Below are 14,822 nucleotides of genomic sequence, written 5' to 3' on the forward strand. Positions count from 1 at the left end.
AGAATAAGAAAATGTGTGTTTGTATATTTAGTGGAATGCACTGCTCTGCTTTGCCTATGGAAAATGTTTATGATACCGAAAATGATTCAAAGAAAACAACCCTCAGGTGGAGCTTATGTTGGGAAAATTTTGAGACCTGAGCTTAAAGATAAATAAACACTTGTGTTATGGAATATAAATCTAAATCTAAATGAAAAGGTATGGATAGACTAAATTGAACAACAATATAATAAAAACTTAAGTTAGGCTGGTGGTATTTTATGTTTTAAAACACAGCTATTTATTTGGGCAAATGAGTTTTATTAGTGTGTATATAAAGAATTCTTCTATCTGGATTTTTTTTAAAATTCCAGATAGAAACAACAATAATATTTTCAGCTAAGGAGTAGAGAAGTCTTTTCACTTTAATCCATTTGTGTAGCTGTTCTCAGGCTGAGATAGGGTGAATAGCCAAAGGAAATGTCCTCTGGGGAATTTTAGATATCATTTGGGGATCCACAGGATTCTGGCTTTGTTAGGTGCTCTTTGTGACATTGTACTTTTTAGTGTAAAATTTTCAAAAGTTTATATATCTTTGTGGATTTTTGAGCATACTAAAGGTGCTAAAAGGATATGAAAGCTCTGCTACTTGTCACAGCCTCCCCCTTCAGAAAGAGATTGATTTCAAATCTAGTAATTCTGTGGATCTTATGCTTAGGATATCCTTTGGATCAGGCTATTTAGGGTTTTTTTGACATTGGCTTTGCTTTTCTTTCTTCCTTTTAGCCAGGAGAAACGGGTACATGTAATAAAAACTTGCTGTCAGTTGAAGTGATAGCTAATGTGCAGGGTTTTTTAATGAAAAGGACAGGATCCAATATAAATTTGTGATTTGAGCATTGATTTTGATTTTCTTTTTTTTTTTTCAAGAAAACGGTCATTAATATATAGTTTTTAATGTCCTTTAAACTCTGTTCTTTTAGGTAACTTTCGAAATGCACAAAGAGAATCTTTCCCAAATGTACAAGGAGTACCAAGAGAAAGGAGGTGAAGGGAGTGGAGTGCATTCTTCAACACCAATTAGAACAATCTCTGGGATTAGCAAAGAAGCTGGAACCAAGGGAAAACAACAGTCTTTGGAGTTAAAAGAAAATGCTGCTACTCCTTCCTGCATTACTGATGGTGATACAGAGTGCAGAACTGAAAAAAAAGAGAAAGAAAACTCATCAGATTGTGGCCAACAAACTCATTCAGTGTCTAATCATAAGGAGGAATTAGAGGGGGAGGATATGGGTACTACAGAGGATTTAAAAGCAGTGCCTTGTGTGGAATTTTCTCCAGAACCAGAAACAGTAAAGCTCACTGTCTCAGAAATCAGTACTGGAATAGCTGAAGCAATTGAAGATTCTAGCAAAGCTGATGAGCTTGTGGAAGAAACAGTTGCTGTCACTGCTGCTTCTTTAGCCATGCAAACTCCTGTGGAAGGAGGAACTCCCACAAGTCCAGAAGGACTGGAAAAATCAGCAGTAGAGGTGGAAGATGAAGATGACTTTGTTGATTTGAAAGATGAAAGTAGTTTGCCTTTGCCTTCAGAAGAGCTTGCAGAAAGGAACAAGGAATGTGATTCTAATGCAAGCAAAGTAACAAAGCAGGAAGAAACAACAGAGAAGCAACCTGGAACTGGGCTTTTAAAATCTGAGGGTACTGAAGGTGTGGATGAGAAGAAACAAGAACTGACTTTGCCAGAGACAGTGAGTTCTGCAGTTCCAGAAGTAGTAACTCAGCCAGATTCAGCAGGAAAAAAGAAGCTGAAGGAAGGAAATATAGTTACCAGTGAAACCAAAACAACTGTGGAAACCACAAATGCACCCGTGGCAGAGCCCTCTGGAGCCTCTGATAAAAGAATTGCCAAGCTTGATGTTTCCAGTGTTGCATCAGATACAGAAAGACTGGAGTTGAAAGCTAACACACATCTAGAAGCACCTCTGCCCCCCAGATCCATGCCTGAGGTAAATTCTACCTGTCCTTCATCTGTCTAGCTTAAAAATAAAAGGAAGGTCTATTTAATGAATTTTTTGAGAAAGCATACTTAACCATTCTGGGGATGTAATGTGTGTGATTTTTGTGAGTTATCTATAAAATCTTTTAACCCTGGGTTAAAATAGCCATTATTCTTAAAATTTGTGTACTGAGAATTCTCCAAGATTTTTGTACATCCACATATGAATGCTGATATAAACTGGGTATTTGGCTAGATGAACACTTAATCTCAGCTGTTTTAAACTATAAAAATTGATAGGTTTGTCACTACATCATGTCATCCTACCATTTTGTACAAATATAAATTAAGACTGGGCTTCTGTTGTGTGCTGCAGTGCTCCAGCTCTAGTCTTTAGTTTCTAATCCAGCTTTTAATGGTTAAATAGTTATGTCTCTGAGTACTTCCCTTCTGCAGAGATACTTCCTAATGGATGCTCTTCAATCTGCACCATTCTTCCTTAAGGGAGGAAAACCACTGTCTACAACAACATATTCTCCCCCCCTGGTAAGGTTGGGTGGCTGCTTGTGAATACCTAGACTGGCAGGTGTGGTAGTACAGCTGTAGCCTAGTTTGTAGTTTTGATATATCCATTAAATAGCATTTGTTTAATAGTTTTAGCTTTATTTGGAACTATGTACACAGTCTGGACTTGTTGGATATCCAAAATCCTTAGTCTATTAGATGCATTTCAGTGTGTGCCATGGGAACTAATAACCAGAGTGTGGGTTTTGTGTTTTGTTTTCTTTTTTGTCTGCAAATGGTGCATTCAGCCCTCAAGGCAGCAGGTTTCCTCAGGACAGGAGCTGGCTGCTCCGTTGGACGGGCAGAGGAGGGACACGAGGTCAGCTGTGTTCCGTATTCCCGAGTTCAAGTGGTCCCTGATGCACCAGCGCCTGCTCACAGACCTGCTCTTCTCCATAGAAACAGATATTCAGATGTGGAGAAGGTACATCCTGTGCTTTGTGTGGAGTGATCCAGACTGGGTTCAGTTATAAGGGGTTCACTGACTTAGACTCATGGACATCTGGTGTTTTACTCATTATTCAATAGCCTGACTTATTTTGTGACCTACACTAAATCATTCTCAGATTTTTTTTTAATACTCTTTACAGACATAACTGTATATTGGTTCAAGGCCAACACATAGGTTTGGACTGAAATCCTGGCTACATATAAGTCAGTGGCAGTCTTGCTGTTGATTTTTATTCAACTAAGATTTTAATTTTCCTAATGTATTTAAGGGCCTGTGTCTTCTGATCTAAATGTGGATAAGAAAGATAATACATCCAAAATAGTATGTCTTGCTTCTGCATTTACACACACTGCTGCTTTGATAGGTTTCTGTGAACCCAAAGATGTTAATTTGAAGATTAACTTCTAACAGGGATCTGGACTGTAATCATCAAGATATTTGAAAACAGTAGTAATTCTGCAATGTAATTTTAAGGTTTAATAACTGAAATAAGAGGGGGGAGGTCCATTTTTAGCTTGTAGTCATGAGTGTAAAATTTAAATTGAACCATATCGGTGTTCTGACCGGCTAAAAAGGAATGTCAGTGTGAAGAAATGATGTAGGTAAGTGATTCGAACAATTCAAACTGAAGTGAATTTTTATCTGACTATAATTTTTAGGATATGTTTAAGTTAACCTATCTGGTTATCATCAGATATAGCTAAAATATATTTCTATTTTATCCTCTCTTTTGGAAAGTTTTTGCTTAAGTTTTTGTGCTTTGTTGATTAATTTTAATTTCTCTGAGAAATCCTTAGAATTTGGTTTAGTTTTCCAAAGATGTAAGTTCAAATGTAGTCCACTGTTCCGGGAGACTTTATTCTGTTTCCTGATATAGTGACTCTTGCTAGCAAGCAGTCATAGACGAGCCTATAATGTATCTTTATACAAATGAGGGTTAGCAATCATCTTGGTGCTTTTAGCAACCTGTCATATTGAGCAGTTTATGAACAGAAATGTTGTTTTAGGTTTAGATTGTGATGCACCAGTTGACCCTTAAGTCATATGTTATTTGCTTCCCCACTGCTAAGTGTCTGGTTTTAGTTTTGTGAAAACAGAATTTTTTTTAAATATCCCAAAATAAGGCTCTATTCTGAATGCCCTTTTTTTTTAAAATTTTTGGACAGCCATTCTACAAAAACTGTGATGGACTTTGTGAATAGCAGTGACAATGTGGTGTTTGTGCACAACACGATCCACCTCATCTCTCAAGTGATGGACAACATGATCATGGCCTGTGGTGGTATCTTGCCATTGCTTTCTGCTGCCACATCTGCTACTGTAAGAAATTCCATTTTCATTTAAAAATTCTTCACTTGTGGGAGGATGCCTTTCTTTATAGAGTGTATTAATTATTGTATCTGTCCTTTTGGGAAATGGAAATGCAGGTGGGGTGTTTCCACAGGCATCTCTTTCCTCTCTTTGCTACCTCCACACTTTTCCTTAAGATAAATTAGGTGCTTGCCTTCTTTGCCTGAAGACATTAAAAATTTTCCTGCCTTTGTTGCCCCACAGTGGTCTGGAATGGGATTAAATCCCAATACTAATGATTGTTCCTAGAATATGAGTAATTATTACTTTTGAATGTGACTGATAGTGGACTTCCAGGACACATTTTTCTTCATTTAGTGTGCAGGAGAAGATACTTCTTATCTTTGTGAAGAAGTAAATGTTGCTTTCAATTTTTCTTTGTGTAGCATGAATTGGAGAATATTGAGCCAACTCAAGGACTTTCAGTAGAAGCATCTTTAACATTTCTCCAGAGATTAATCAACCTTGTGGATGTGCTAATTTTTGCAAGCTCACTTGGTTTCACTGAAATTGAGTCTGAGAAAAATATGTCATCTGGAGGAATTCTGCGACAATGTCTTCGTCTGGGTAAGCAAATAAAGCCCTTAATGAGGATAGGACCTCGCAGTTACTAAGCAGTTAGCAGCTGTTAGCTTTATTTTTGCTCCTGTCCATTGTTTTGTTAAATCAAGATTAAGTGTAATCAAACATTAAGATCTTCTACAGTTTTACTGTATTCTGCAATGCATATATACATATTCCTCTCTAAAAATTTAAATAATATAAATTAAGTTTGGTAGGCTGTTTTCGTTTTATCCATGAGGATATTTCTTTTGCCAAAGTTCCCCAAATAATCAAGGCTGAGAATATAGCAGCTTTAAGAAAAGTAATCTTGTACTATATAAAAAAGTGAAACTTGGCAATACTTAGATAAGGGGTTGAACACTTGAAGGTCAGTATATGAAGGTATGGTGAAAACTAGAAGTGTAAATTTCTGAAGGGTTCAAATTGGGCCATGATTTTATCCGATTATTTACAGTACGCTTGCTTCAAATTGGATTGAGCAAAAATGATCGGTTACCTAAGAAAGTAACAAATCTTTTGAAAATGATAACATATCATAGCAGGATCTAGTTAATAGAGGAGTAGAGAATTCATGCTAGTTAATACAGGAGTAGAGAATGCATGCTTAGTTGCATGCTGTAAGACTTCTTGTAATGAAAAGTTTGATTTGCATGAGTGCCAGAGCAGCTCAGAACCTCAACAGTAACTAGCCTTCCTCTCCCTTTCTAGGCAATTAAAACTTTGTGCAGGTAGAGCAAGATTTATGGGATGCAAACAGGTATAGAGGTGGGGTAGTTCTTTTTTCCTTTGAAAATAAATATTAGAAGATGAAACAGGGCAAAAATGTGCAGCTAAAAAACCCCAACAGTTGCGTAACTTCAGAACATTTAGTCCAAGAGTAACATAGTATTGTGAAGCAAACGTTGCTATTTGTTTCACTGGTGTATCACTAGTCTTCTCCCTTGCAAATTTGTGAAATTTAGCTGTCTTCACCCTACCCACCCTGTGGCTGTATGCATGGTAAAATTGCAGTGAGGGATACTCACTTTGAAGTATCCATTAGATACAGCATATATGTTCTATTAGTTTAGCATTCATTATTAGTTATAAATTATTAAAGAATTTTGAGCATTGGTTTGCAACTGTCTAAAACTTACAGAAGCAAAGTATTTTACTGATGTGCATCAACTTTTTAGTTGTAAGTGGTAAACAGATTTGTGTTATACGTTTCTGTAAGGGACTATAGAATAGTACTGTTTCTCAGAATAACTCTTAATGTTTCTTTTCCCTTCAAGTATGTGCAGTAGCAGTAAGAAATTGCTTGGAGTGTCAGCAGCATGCCCAGATGAAGCCTATTGGAGACACTGGGAGGAACCCAAAAGCAGTGCAAGGCTTTATAGGATCAGTAAAGTCTGCAGCAAAGGCAAGTTTAAGACCACATGCAGAAACATAGACGTCAATAATGATTAGTCTGTACAGAGGGATAAGTTTTTAAATTTGTACCTGGGCCACTGATATTTTAACAGACCTGAAGTGGGGTGGTACAAATGCTGGAAATTAAATGTCTTTCTATCACAAGAAATGACCAGATTTTTTCTCCTTTAAAGATGAAATGCATATCTGATCTTTCTGCTCTAGTTGTGACAGTACAATGCACAGTGGGTGATTATAACACTTCGTGATTCTTGGTAAAATGCTTTTAAACACAGGATCTTAAACAATTGTGTTTTTTTTTAATAGAGTCCAGTGGACATTGTGACTGGTGGCATTTCTCCAATACGGGACCATGACAGACTTCTGCAGGATATGGATATTAATCGCCTCCGAGCAGTAGTGTTCAGAGATATAGTAAGTCAATAATGTCCTTTTCTTTGTAGCTGCATTTCTGCTTGTCTCTTTTTGCTAAATGCTTCCTCTCTGTTACAGAGTTTGGCTAAATTGGATGTACAAAAAGGGAATACTGCTCGCAGTAATTAGGAACTTGCAATACTCTGCAGCTGTTGTAGTGTTTGGGATTGGAAAGAGGGAGAGGTGATACCCAGCTGTCTCCTGATCTGGCTCTTTGTGTTCCTAAGAATTGATTATGTGGAATTCTGCCAGTTGTATATTAATTATGTTGTGTTTAGTACAAATATGTTCATAGACAAGGTATTTATGTATCATAAACATGTTTGTATGTTTTGAAGAAGTCACATTCTTCTAACTAATTAGAAATTAGAGGTCATTTCTAATTCCTTTACTTCCTCTCAGAGGAACCAATTTGTGTGCCTGTGCTGTAAGCATGCATATATTTTTTAGTCTTGAATTGACTAAAAATATCTTTGCCCTGTGTCAGCAACTTTGTAGCTGATATTGAGGAAATTGAGATTGATTGCTTAAAAAAAACCACCTCTGTAAGCAAATACAGCAGCTATAATGGCTGTGAGTCATTGGTGGCCACAAGCCTGGACACCACAACTTAGTTTACAATAATTGGACTGTTTAGCCAGTGTAATGATTTATACAGTGACTTTTTTTTCTGTCCAGAAAAGTGAAGGATTTTGAGTTTTATCTTTACAGTAATTATTGATTGAAGCAAGCTTCTTTCAACCCCTACGTCAGTATCAGTGTGCAAGAGAGTAACAGGAAGTGACTCTTCCATACTGGTAGCAATTAAAGTAATCCTAAGAATTCCTTCAAGCACATTTTGTGAACCTTTTTCTTTAAAACAAACTATCAAAACAATACCCACCCACAACCTCTGCTTTTTTTTGCATATTTAATCCATCAAACTCTCTGTTTCCTAATAAGTATAAAATGGTGCAATAGCTCTGCTTCTTAGCTAGAGTGTTGAGCTGTGTGGGAAAATTAGACTTGGAAAGATCTGTTTGGGAATAGTTTTTGTCTGAGCTGTTTACACTTGCATCTAAATATTTGCATGCAGTTTCTTACATTGTATTCAGCACTTATAATCAGGAGTGGCATAATTTGAATGTACGAGTTCTACAGCAGGAACTCTGATGGAATCCACTTAACCACCAGTAGCAGTACTTAGAATGTTACATGAGCTTTATTTCAAGCAGTTCTTCAAACTCAGCTGAAAAAATAAGGAAGGGTCAGTTCTAATTCACTGGATCACCACTTTATTAAGTACAGTTAGAAACTGTCTTAATATTCATCTTGCAAGAAAATTCTTTATAATCCTTACCATTGTAGGTGACTTTCCTCAATCTCACACTGTGATTATTCTGTAAAAGTTAAGATTTTGGGTCAAGCCAAGGGGAAGATAGGTTGTTTTTTAAGTGCAACAGATAGGATCCACCTATGTTACCTGTTCTTAATAAAAAGTTTCTCATAAATATCTCCCAGAAGAATTTACTAAAGAGTTCTTCAAGGGATAAGGAGCTTTGATGGGCACTACAATCATGATAGAATGAGCTTTATAGTGTAACTTAGTTTCTTCAACTGCTCAGACAACAAAATTGAATGTTACCTGAGCCCTGATGTGAATGAGGGGCAGAAAACTCCAAACACTCATTTTTTACTGATTAGTAAGTGAGGATCCAAATACTCCATTCTCCTGTGACCCAAAAGTGTATGAAGCTTTATTTCCTTTGGTAGCCATAAGGGACAGGCTTAGACTAAATCTTAATGTCTAGGTTTCCCTCTGTTTCACAAGGAGTGACTGAGTACCCTGGGGAGGAACCTGGCATAGTTCATATTAAGATTTGTTTTCAAAGTTTTTCCTAAAATCTCTTCATAAAATTCCAGCTGTAATGCAAATGCATGTTGGTCAATTCTTGTTTAAATTATATGTAGTAGATTACATCCATCTGGACTGTCTGATAATGAAATAAAACCTTGGTGCTTGTTCTGGAATTTGCTCCTTTTCCTTCATTAATATGTTCCAGTTATGTAGAGTATTCTTGTCTTGCAAATGCTGTTAATATCTTGGCATTTTTGAGGAAATATAACAGAAGAAACACCCGTGAATAAGGTGGACCCTAGACCCTACACTAATTTGAAACATGAAATCAAAACACACAACCTTAGCCAAAGTTGTCAAATAAATGAAAAACGAAAGGATTGGTGCCACTTGTATTCAAGTGCTGTATTCCTTAGCTTTATAGGTGAGACAAACTGTGACTAGAGAATATTGTTCTTCCATTGCTGACATATCAGCTTCCTCTTGGTATGTTTATGGTAGTGCTGGGCATACTTCACAAATAAACATGTTGCTGAAATTGTAATGCAAAAATCTGTGTGTGTCTGTTTTTTACAGGAGGATAGTAAACAGGCACAGTTTTTGGCTTTGGCTGTTGTATATTTTATTTCTGTGCTCATGGTTTCGAAATACAGAGATATACTGGAACCCCAGAATGAAAGACGACCACCAAACCAAAGCCAGTCACTCAAGGAATCAGAAAATGAAAATAATGAAACTCCTGCTGCAGGTGAACTGTTAATTATTTTGCCAAAAGAAATAACTTGGCTTAAAATGCTTTAGAAATCTTCTTTAGGACCAATGTTGTGAATGCGTCTCCATTAATCATGACCTTAAAATGTGTTTTCTCTTCTTTTGGTATGAACAGTTGTGGAGAAACCATTTGCTGCTCTTGGTGCTTCAGCCTCTACTGAAGATTCAGAAAATACAGCATCTATGCAAAGAAGGGATTCTGGTCTTGGGGAGGAATCAACTCCAGCACAAACAAACAGTTTGAGTGGTGCTGCTGAAGCAGGACCTCTGAGTGTTAGTGCAGGCCCAGATGCCGTCAGTGAAGTCCTGTGCACGCTCTCATTAGAAGTCAATAAATCTCAGGAGGGCGGAAGTGAGACAGGAACTGAAGAGAGTAAATCTGTGGGTTCTGTGCCAGCTGCAAAAAATGTCAATGTGAAGGACATCTTGAGAAGCCTGGTGAGCACGCCAGCTGATGGCAGTGCAGTGGATGCTGCTCTTCTGCCACCAACCTTCCTTGGAGTTCTTGGTGATGGAGGTGCTGAGCAGCCTGTGCAGTTCCATTCCTTTGACAGGTAATGTAACATCTGAAATAGTTAAAAGTTTGATTTTACTAAAGGTAAAGAACAGGAAAACCAATGCTTTACCAGAACTACTAAGTGTAGCACTGGCAGATGAGTGCTGCTGTGCATATTTAGTTGGCTTTAAAGAACTCAAGAAACAAAACAGACATTAAATAGCTTAAAATAATGATAGGTAGATCAGCAGGTGTATTCATCACAATGTTGTATCTAGTCTCTGTTATTGTGGGCCTGCAAAAGAATACTGGCTTACTAATAGTTACAAATGGTTCAAAACCAATGGAGTAATCATCTAGGTGTCCTTCTACCTAGAGAATATTCCCATATTCATTTAGGAAAATAGATGTGTGTTCTGCCTTCTGGTGCCAAAGGCGTAGCTACTTAAACTCTTTTCATTATTGGGTAGATATTATCCCTAAGCTGCTAGATTTGCTTTGTAGTAACAGCTTTTTGTTTCATTGTAATAAATTTCTGCATTTCTTAGTACACAAATGCTGTAGTGGATTCAAAAAGGAGAATCCCTGCTTTTTTCCTTTTAGAATGAAGTCATTCTTTCCTGATAATAATTTTGCTGTTCCTTGTGTCTCAGTCTGATTAGCTCTTTATCTTTTCCCAAGCATAGTAAACCAAACTGTCTTTTACTAGACTTAATGCCTTTTACGTTTTCAGGATTCCCAACAACTGCAAAGAAAACAAAAAAAAGAAAAGAAAGAATCCTGTAACACTTGCATTCCTCCCTCAAGGAAAGCCTTGGTTATTTCCAGAAATCCTGCAGTCAGTCTGGTGCAAGGGGATCCCTTGTTACCATACCAATATCTGATCCTCTGCTGATTCCTGAGCTTCCTCTGGCTCTGATGTCTTTGCAGTCTGTGGCTGCCTTGTTCACAATACCAGCTGCCCCATGAGAGGAGTGTCACTGCCTGTCTGCTCCACTCACTCTGACTGCCCTATCACTGCTGGGGGAAGAGACACTGGTGTCTGGCCAGATGAGACACAGATGGGGTGTGCCAGCATTTGGGCTCTTGTCTCAGAGTAAATACTGTGTTCTCCTTGTGATGCTGAACAGGAGGACTTTTTCTGGGAGCAGGAGGAGGATGGAGGCAGAGGGGGAAATTGATAGAAAGGGGACACTGAGTTAGAACTTGCGACACTTCTCTCCCCACTGCTGCCCAAGTTCTTTTGGCACTTCCCCTTCAAGGCCTCTTGTTGCTCTTTGTTACAAGTGGGCAGTTGATGTCAAATAACAAAATGCTTTAGTCTGTGATAATGCTTTTTTCTTTTGAAAATCCTAGTGTTAATTGCTGCATGGTTTCAGCCGCCCAAGTAACATTTGTTTGGAGATCTGGTACAGGAGTGACTATTGCATTTATGAATTATTTTTTAGCTATTGTGGACACCAAAGGTTTGTAGTGCTTGTGCTGATTTGAATTGGTGTACAGGAGGTTAACTAGACAGGAAGTAATTGGGCACTTGCCGCCCTGATGGCTGACATAGGTAGATTACACCTACAAAGCCTTATCAGAGGAAGCTGTACAATTTAATTTGATAACATGTACACTAATGAAATACTGGGCATTGATAGCAGCCCTTCTGTCACTTGCAGTTCTGTGTTCTTCTTCCTGTATAGTTACAACGTCAGTCAAAAAATAACCAAAAACCTCTTTAAGTTGTGGTGTGTTTCATAAAGCAAGTTACTAAAAAGTTGAATTACTTGCTGTTCTGCCCTTTTACTTTTCCATTGCCCAATGGACACTTCTGTTTCGACCTCCAAAGTGCCAGCCATTTGTAACAACTCTTAACATTCTTTCACTTAACCTTGATGCCAAATTACTGCCTTGCTACTCAAAACAAGGTGGTCTGATGAAGGAATATATGCAGGGCAATGAAGAGGGTGTGTGGGTTGAAGCAGTAGACAGCACTGTGCTTCTGAACACAAGAGCAGAGTTTTGTAGGGTTTGTGTAGCTGTCTGGGCTGCTCCACAGTGATAACTTGTGGGCATTACTTTCCAAAGATTTTTTTCGTTTGTAGGTGGGGCTAAACACATGAGGAAAAAATAATGAAGTTATATAAAGTATTTTGTAAACATGTTATTAGCTAAAGTTAAAAAGAGAAAATAACTGTGTGTGAAACATTAAAAGTTAAATGGACGGGCAAGTTTCATGGCCATTTGAAGGGGACTTTATGTAGTGAGACTGCTTAAAATACAAGTTTATGCTCTGAAATGACACCTAGGTACCACAGCAGGAAGGAATTGTGCCAGGGTTAAAAAACCACTTTTTATAAAAAACTGGGATGGAGTTGGAAATAATAGATCTCATCTCTGTGATAGGTAAAAATGCTAAGTTACATTGTGAAATTTATTTTTTGGGAAAACAGACTTTGGGATGCTCCTTCTTTTCTGTGTCTGGTTTACATTTAATATATTGTTTGATGGCAAACAAAAATTCTGTGATTTTTGTTTTATTTTTTCTTTTTTTAAAGGCACTTTGTTAAAAGTTGTTCCCATGTAGCAGTTTACCAGCGGGGTATCTCTGGGAATTTCAAAGCATCTCTCTGATCCTGCATTTATCTCAGGAATGCTGTGTCAGAAATCAAAACTCTCCTCATATCTTAAGGATTATCAACTTCCCAGCCATAGCTGGAGAGTATACAGTAACAGCTATGTGAGTGAAACCTTACTGAAAGGCTGCCAGGTTGCAAGCCTTTGGAAACAGCTAGGTGTATGTGTTCATTCCCATGCCAAAAATCCGCCCCTTATCTTATGGGAAGATACAATCTTGTGATTAGTGGGTGCCAGGGGTTTATCATGATAAAGTTCAAAACTTGCATTGGCTTTTTCCCAAGATCCACAGGGACATGAATAATGTTCCGATTTCAGTGTGTCCTAAACCAGCAGTTTTCTTATTTAGTAGTAATAGTGTAGGAAAAGAGGAGGGGACTAATGCAAGCAATTTCAAATAAAATGGAAATAAAAATAACCAAAGCTTGGGATAAAAAGAGAGATGACATTTCTCTTCGATTAGTCTAATAAAACCCATAAGCTATCACTTGCCATTTTTACTGTATGCTTTAAAATAAAACCTCAGTCTCTTCTGGCTTCTGCTGCTCTTTGTGGAAACATTCAATAACCATGTCATTATGGGAGGCTGATGCTGAGGGTTCAGAGGAATATGGGTTCTTAAATCATGATCTTGTACCATAGAGCTTAAATCTGCAGCTGTGCTGCAACTTGCAGAACAGATATGTTAATAGCCCTGTTTTTCTTTTTGGAACATTGTCTGTAAGCTGCTTAGTTTGGCTTAGCCTGTGTTTACTCATTTGTCAGTCAGTGGTGTGCATATGCCTTTGTAGTAGTTGGTTGTGGTAATTTCAGTTAAATTTCATCCAAGTCCCTTTTTATATGGAATGGATACATCTTAGACTTCATTGATTTGGGCCTTCAATGCAAAAAGAGTAAACTATTTTTAGACAAGATTAAATCTGCCAAGTGTTGGTGGAGACAGAATATGAGAATGGGGAATCTTTAGATAAAGGCACACGTGCTGTGATGGAAAGCTCAGCTCTTTCAGCACACCAGCAATTTGCATTCTGCAGGGACCAAAGAGGCAAACCATTTGAAGTCTTCTCCCTGCCAAGCTGATTTTAAAGTTCTCTTGCAAAATTGATTGTATTCTTTCTATCATATCTTCTCTTCCCCTCCCTGCATTCTCTGATCCCTCATGGTTTCAAGAGTCTCTTGTTCTTCCTTTCTCCTTGGATATTTCAAGGGAGACATAAGACAATGGGTATTATCCACAGACAGCAGAGCCCATAGAAGGACACTGACATGGCAGGCTGCCTTCCTGGCTCACAAAATAGAGGTAAAAATAAGTCTCTGATCCTCTTTATTGATCTTTTGCTCTTTGCACAGGAGTCTTGCAGTGGCCATCGTTTTGGTAGCCTGGAAGAAGGCTTTTTTCTTTCAGTTTTGAATTAAAGCCATTATCCTATAGGGGTACAGACAAACTGTCACCTGCATTGCTTTTCAGTGCTAAAAAAAACCAAAACAAACTAAGAATTAAATCTGTATAAATTCTTGCATGTCAAGAGGAATCAGAGCTCTTGCAACTATTTTTAAATTACAATGAGGTCATCAGTTTGGGCTGCCTCATGTTGTGTTAGGAATATTTGACTTGCACCCAAGGAAAATTTGTATACTTGAAATATATTTAAAAGAAATGGGGACTTGCCAACTCAATGCAAAGTAAATACTTGGGAAAATGCTAAAATTTTAGGAGCTGTAGGTATTTTCCATCTTTATATTGAAACAGAAGAATCAGTGAACTGAAACCAGGGAAGGGTTCAATAAGTAAATCCTTATGGAATTTGACAGAATAGATCATTATTGCGTAAGCCTTTGTCTGTGATGGAAGTCAGTGTTCAGCCCAGTGCTCTGTGCTCATTCAGCAGTGAATAATTGTCTGCAACACGAAGACTTCTTACACTTCAGCATAATTGGGACTAATAACACACTGACCTTCTGGCTAAGATGTATTTATGGTAGCTGGTTCTCACTATGTCTGGCCTATGTTTATCAGTTCCCCGCTGTAAATTCTTATTTTAAACCTTAAATATTTGATTTTAAATCAAAACTGGCAAACATCTAATATAGTCATATAAATGAGGCAGCTTAAGTGTTGTTCTTACCATAGTGCTTGAAGTCTCCTTGCAAGAGGAGTGTACTTTTAAAATTGTATTTATCCTGTAGCTGAAACTCAATATAATGGATGTTTTAATATACAGGTGTAACCAAGAAATAGAATTTAATTGATATGAATGTTAAGGACTAAAATGTATTGATACTTTTTTCCACATGAAGCCTCTTTGCCCCTGTGTGAGGTTGCTTAATGTGCATATTCTGATAAAATTAATCATGATTA

The 14,822-nt window shown here is 37.6% G+C and overlaps 1 protein-coding gene across 2 annotated transcripts in view; it reads left to right on the forward strand.

Moving 5' to 3' along the window:
• LRBA (LPS responsive beige-like anchor protein) overlaps positions 1–14,822 on the forward strand; it is a 370,517-nt gene that overhangs the window by 71,669 nt on the left and 284,026 nt on the right. The window contains exons 23-31 of one of the 2 annotated variants that reach the window (XM_071431464.1): positions 963–1,988; positions 2,435–2,524; positions 2,791–2,966; positions 4,160–4,313; positions 4,730–4,910; positions 6,182–6,309; positions 6,627–6,734; positions 9,148–9,319; positions 9,458–9,896. In XM_071431464.1, the coding sequence (XP_071287565.1) occupies positions 963–1,988; positions 2,435–2,524; positions 2,791–2,966; positions 4,160–4,313; positions 4,730–4,910; positions 6,182–6,309; positions 6,627–6,734; positions 9,148–9,319; positions 9,458–9,896 (2,474 nt within the window). The remainder of the gene's footprint in view (positions 1–962; positions 1,989–2,434; positions 2,525–2,790; positions 2,967–4,159; positions 4,314–4,729; positions 4,911–6,181; positions 6,310–6,626; positions 6,735–9,147; positions 9,320–9,457; positions 9,897–14,822) is intronic. The other variant, XM_071431465.1, reaches the window with a different exon arrangement.

This window comes from Agelaius tricolor, unplaced genomic scaffold (assembly GCF_023055355.1).
Source record: "Agelaius tricolor isolate 1412-34295 unplaced genomic scaffold, bAgeTri1.0.p SCAF_8, whole genome shotgun sequence".
Taxonomy (NCBI): Eukaryota; Metazoa; Chordata; class Aves; order Passeriformes; family Icteridae; genus Agelaius; species Agelaius tricolor.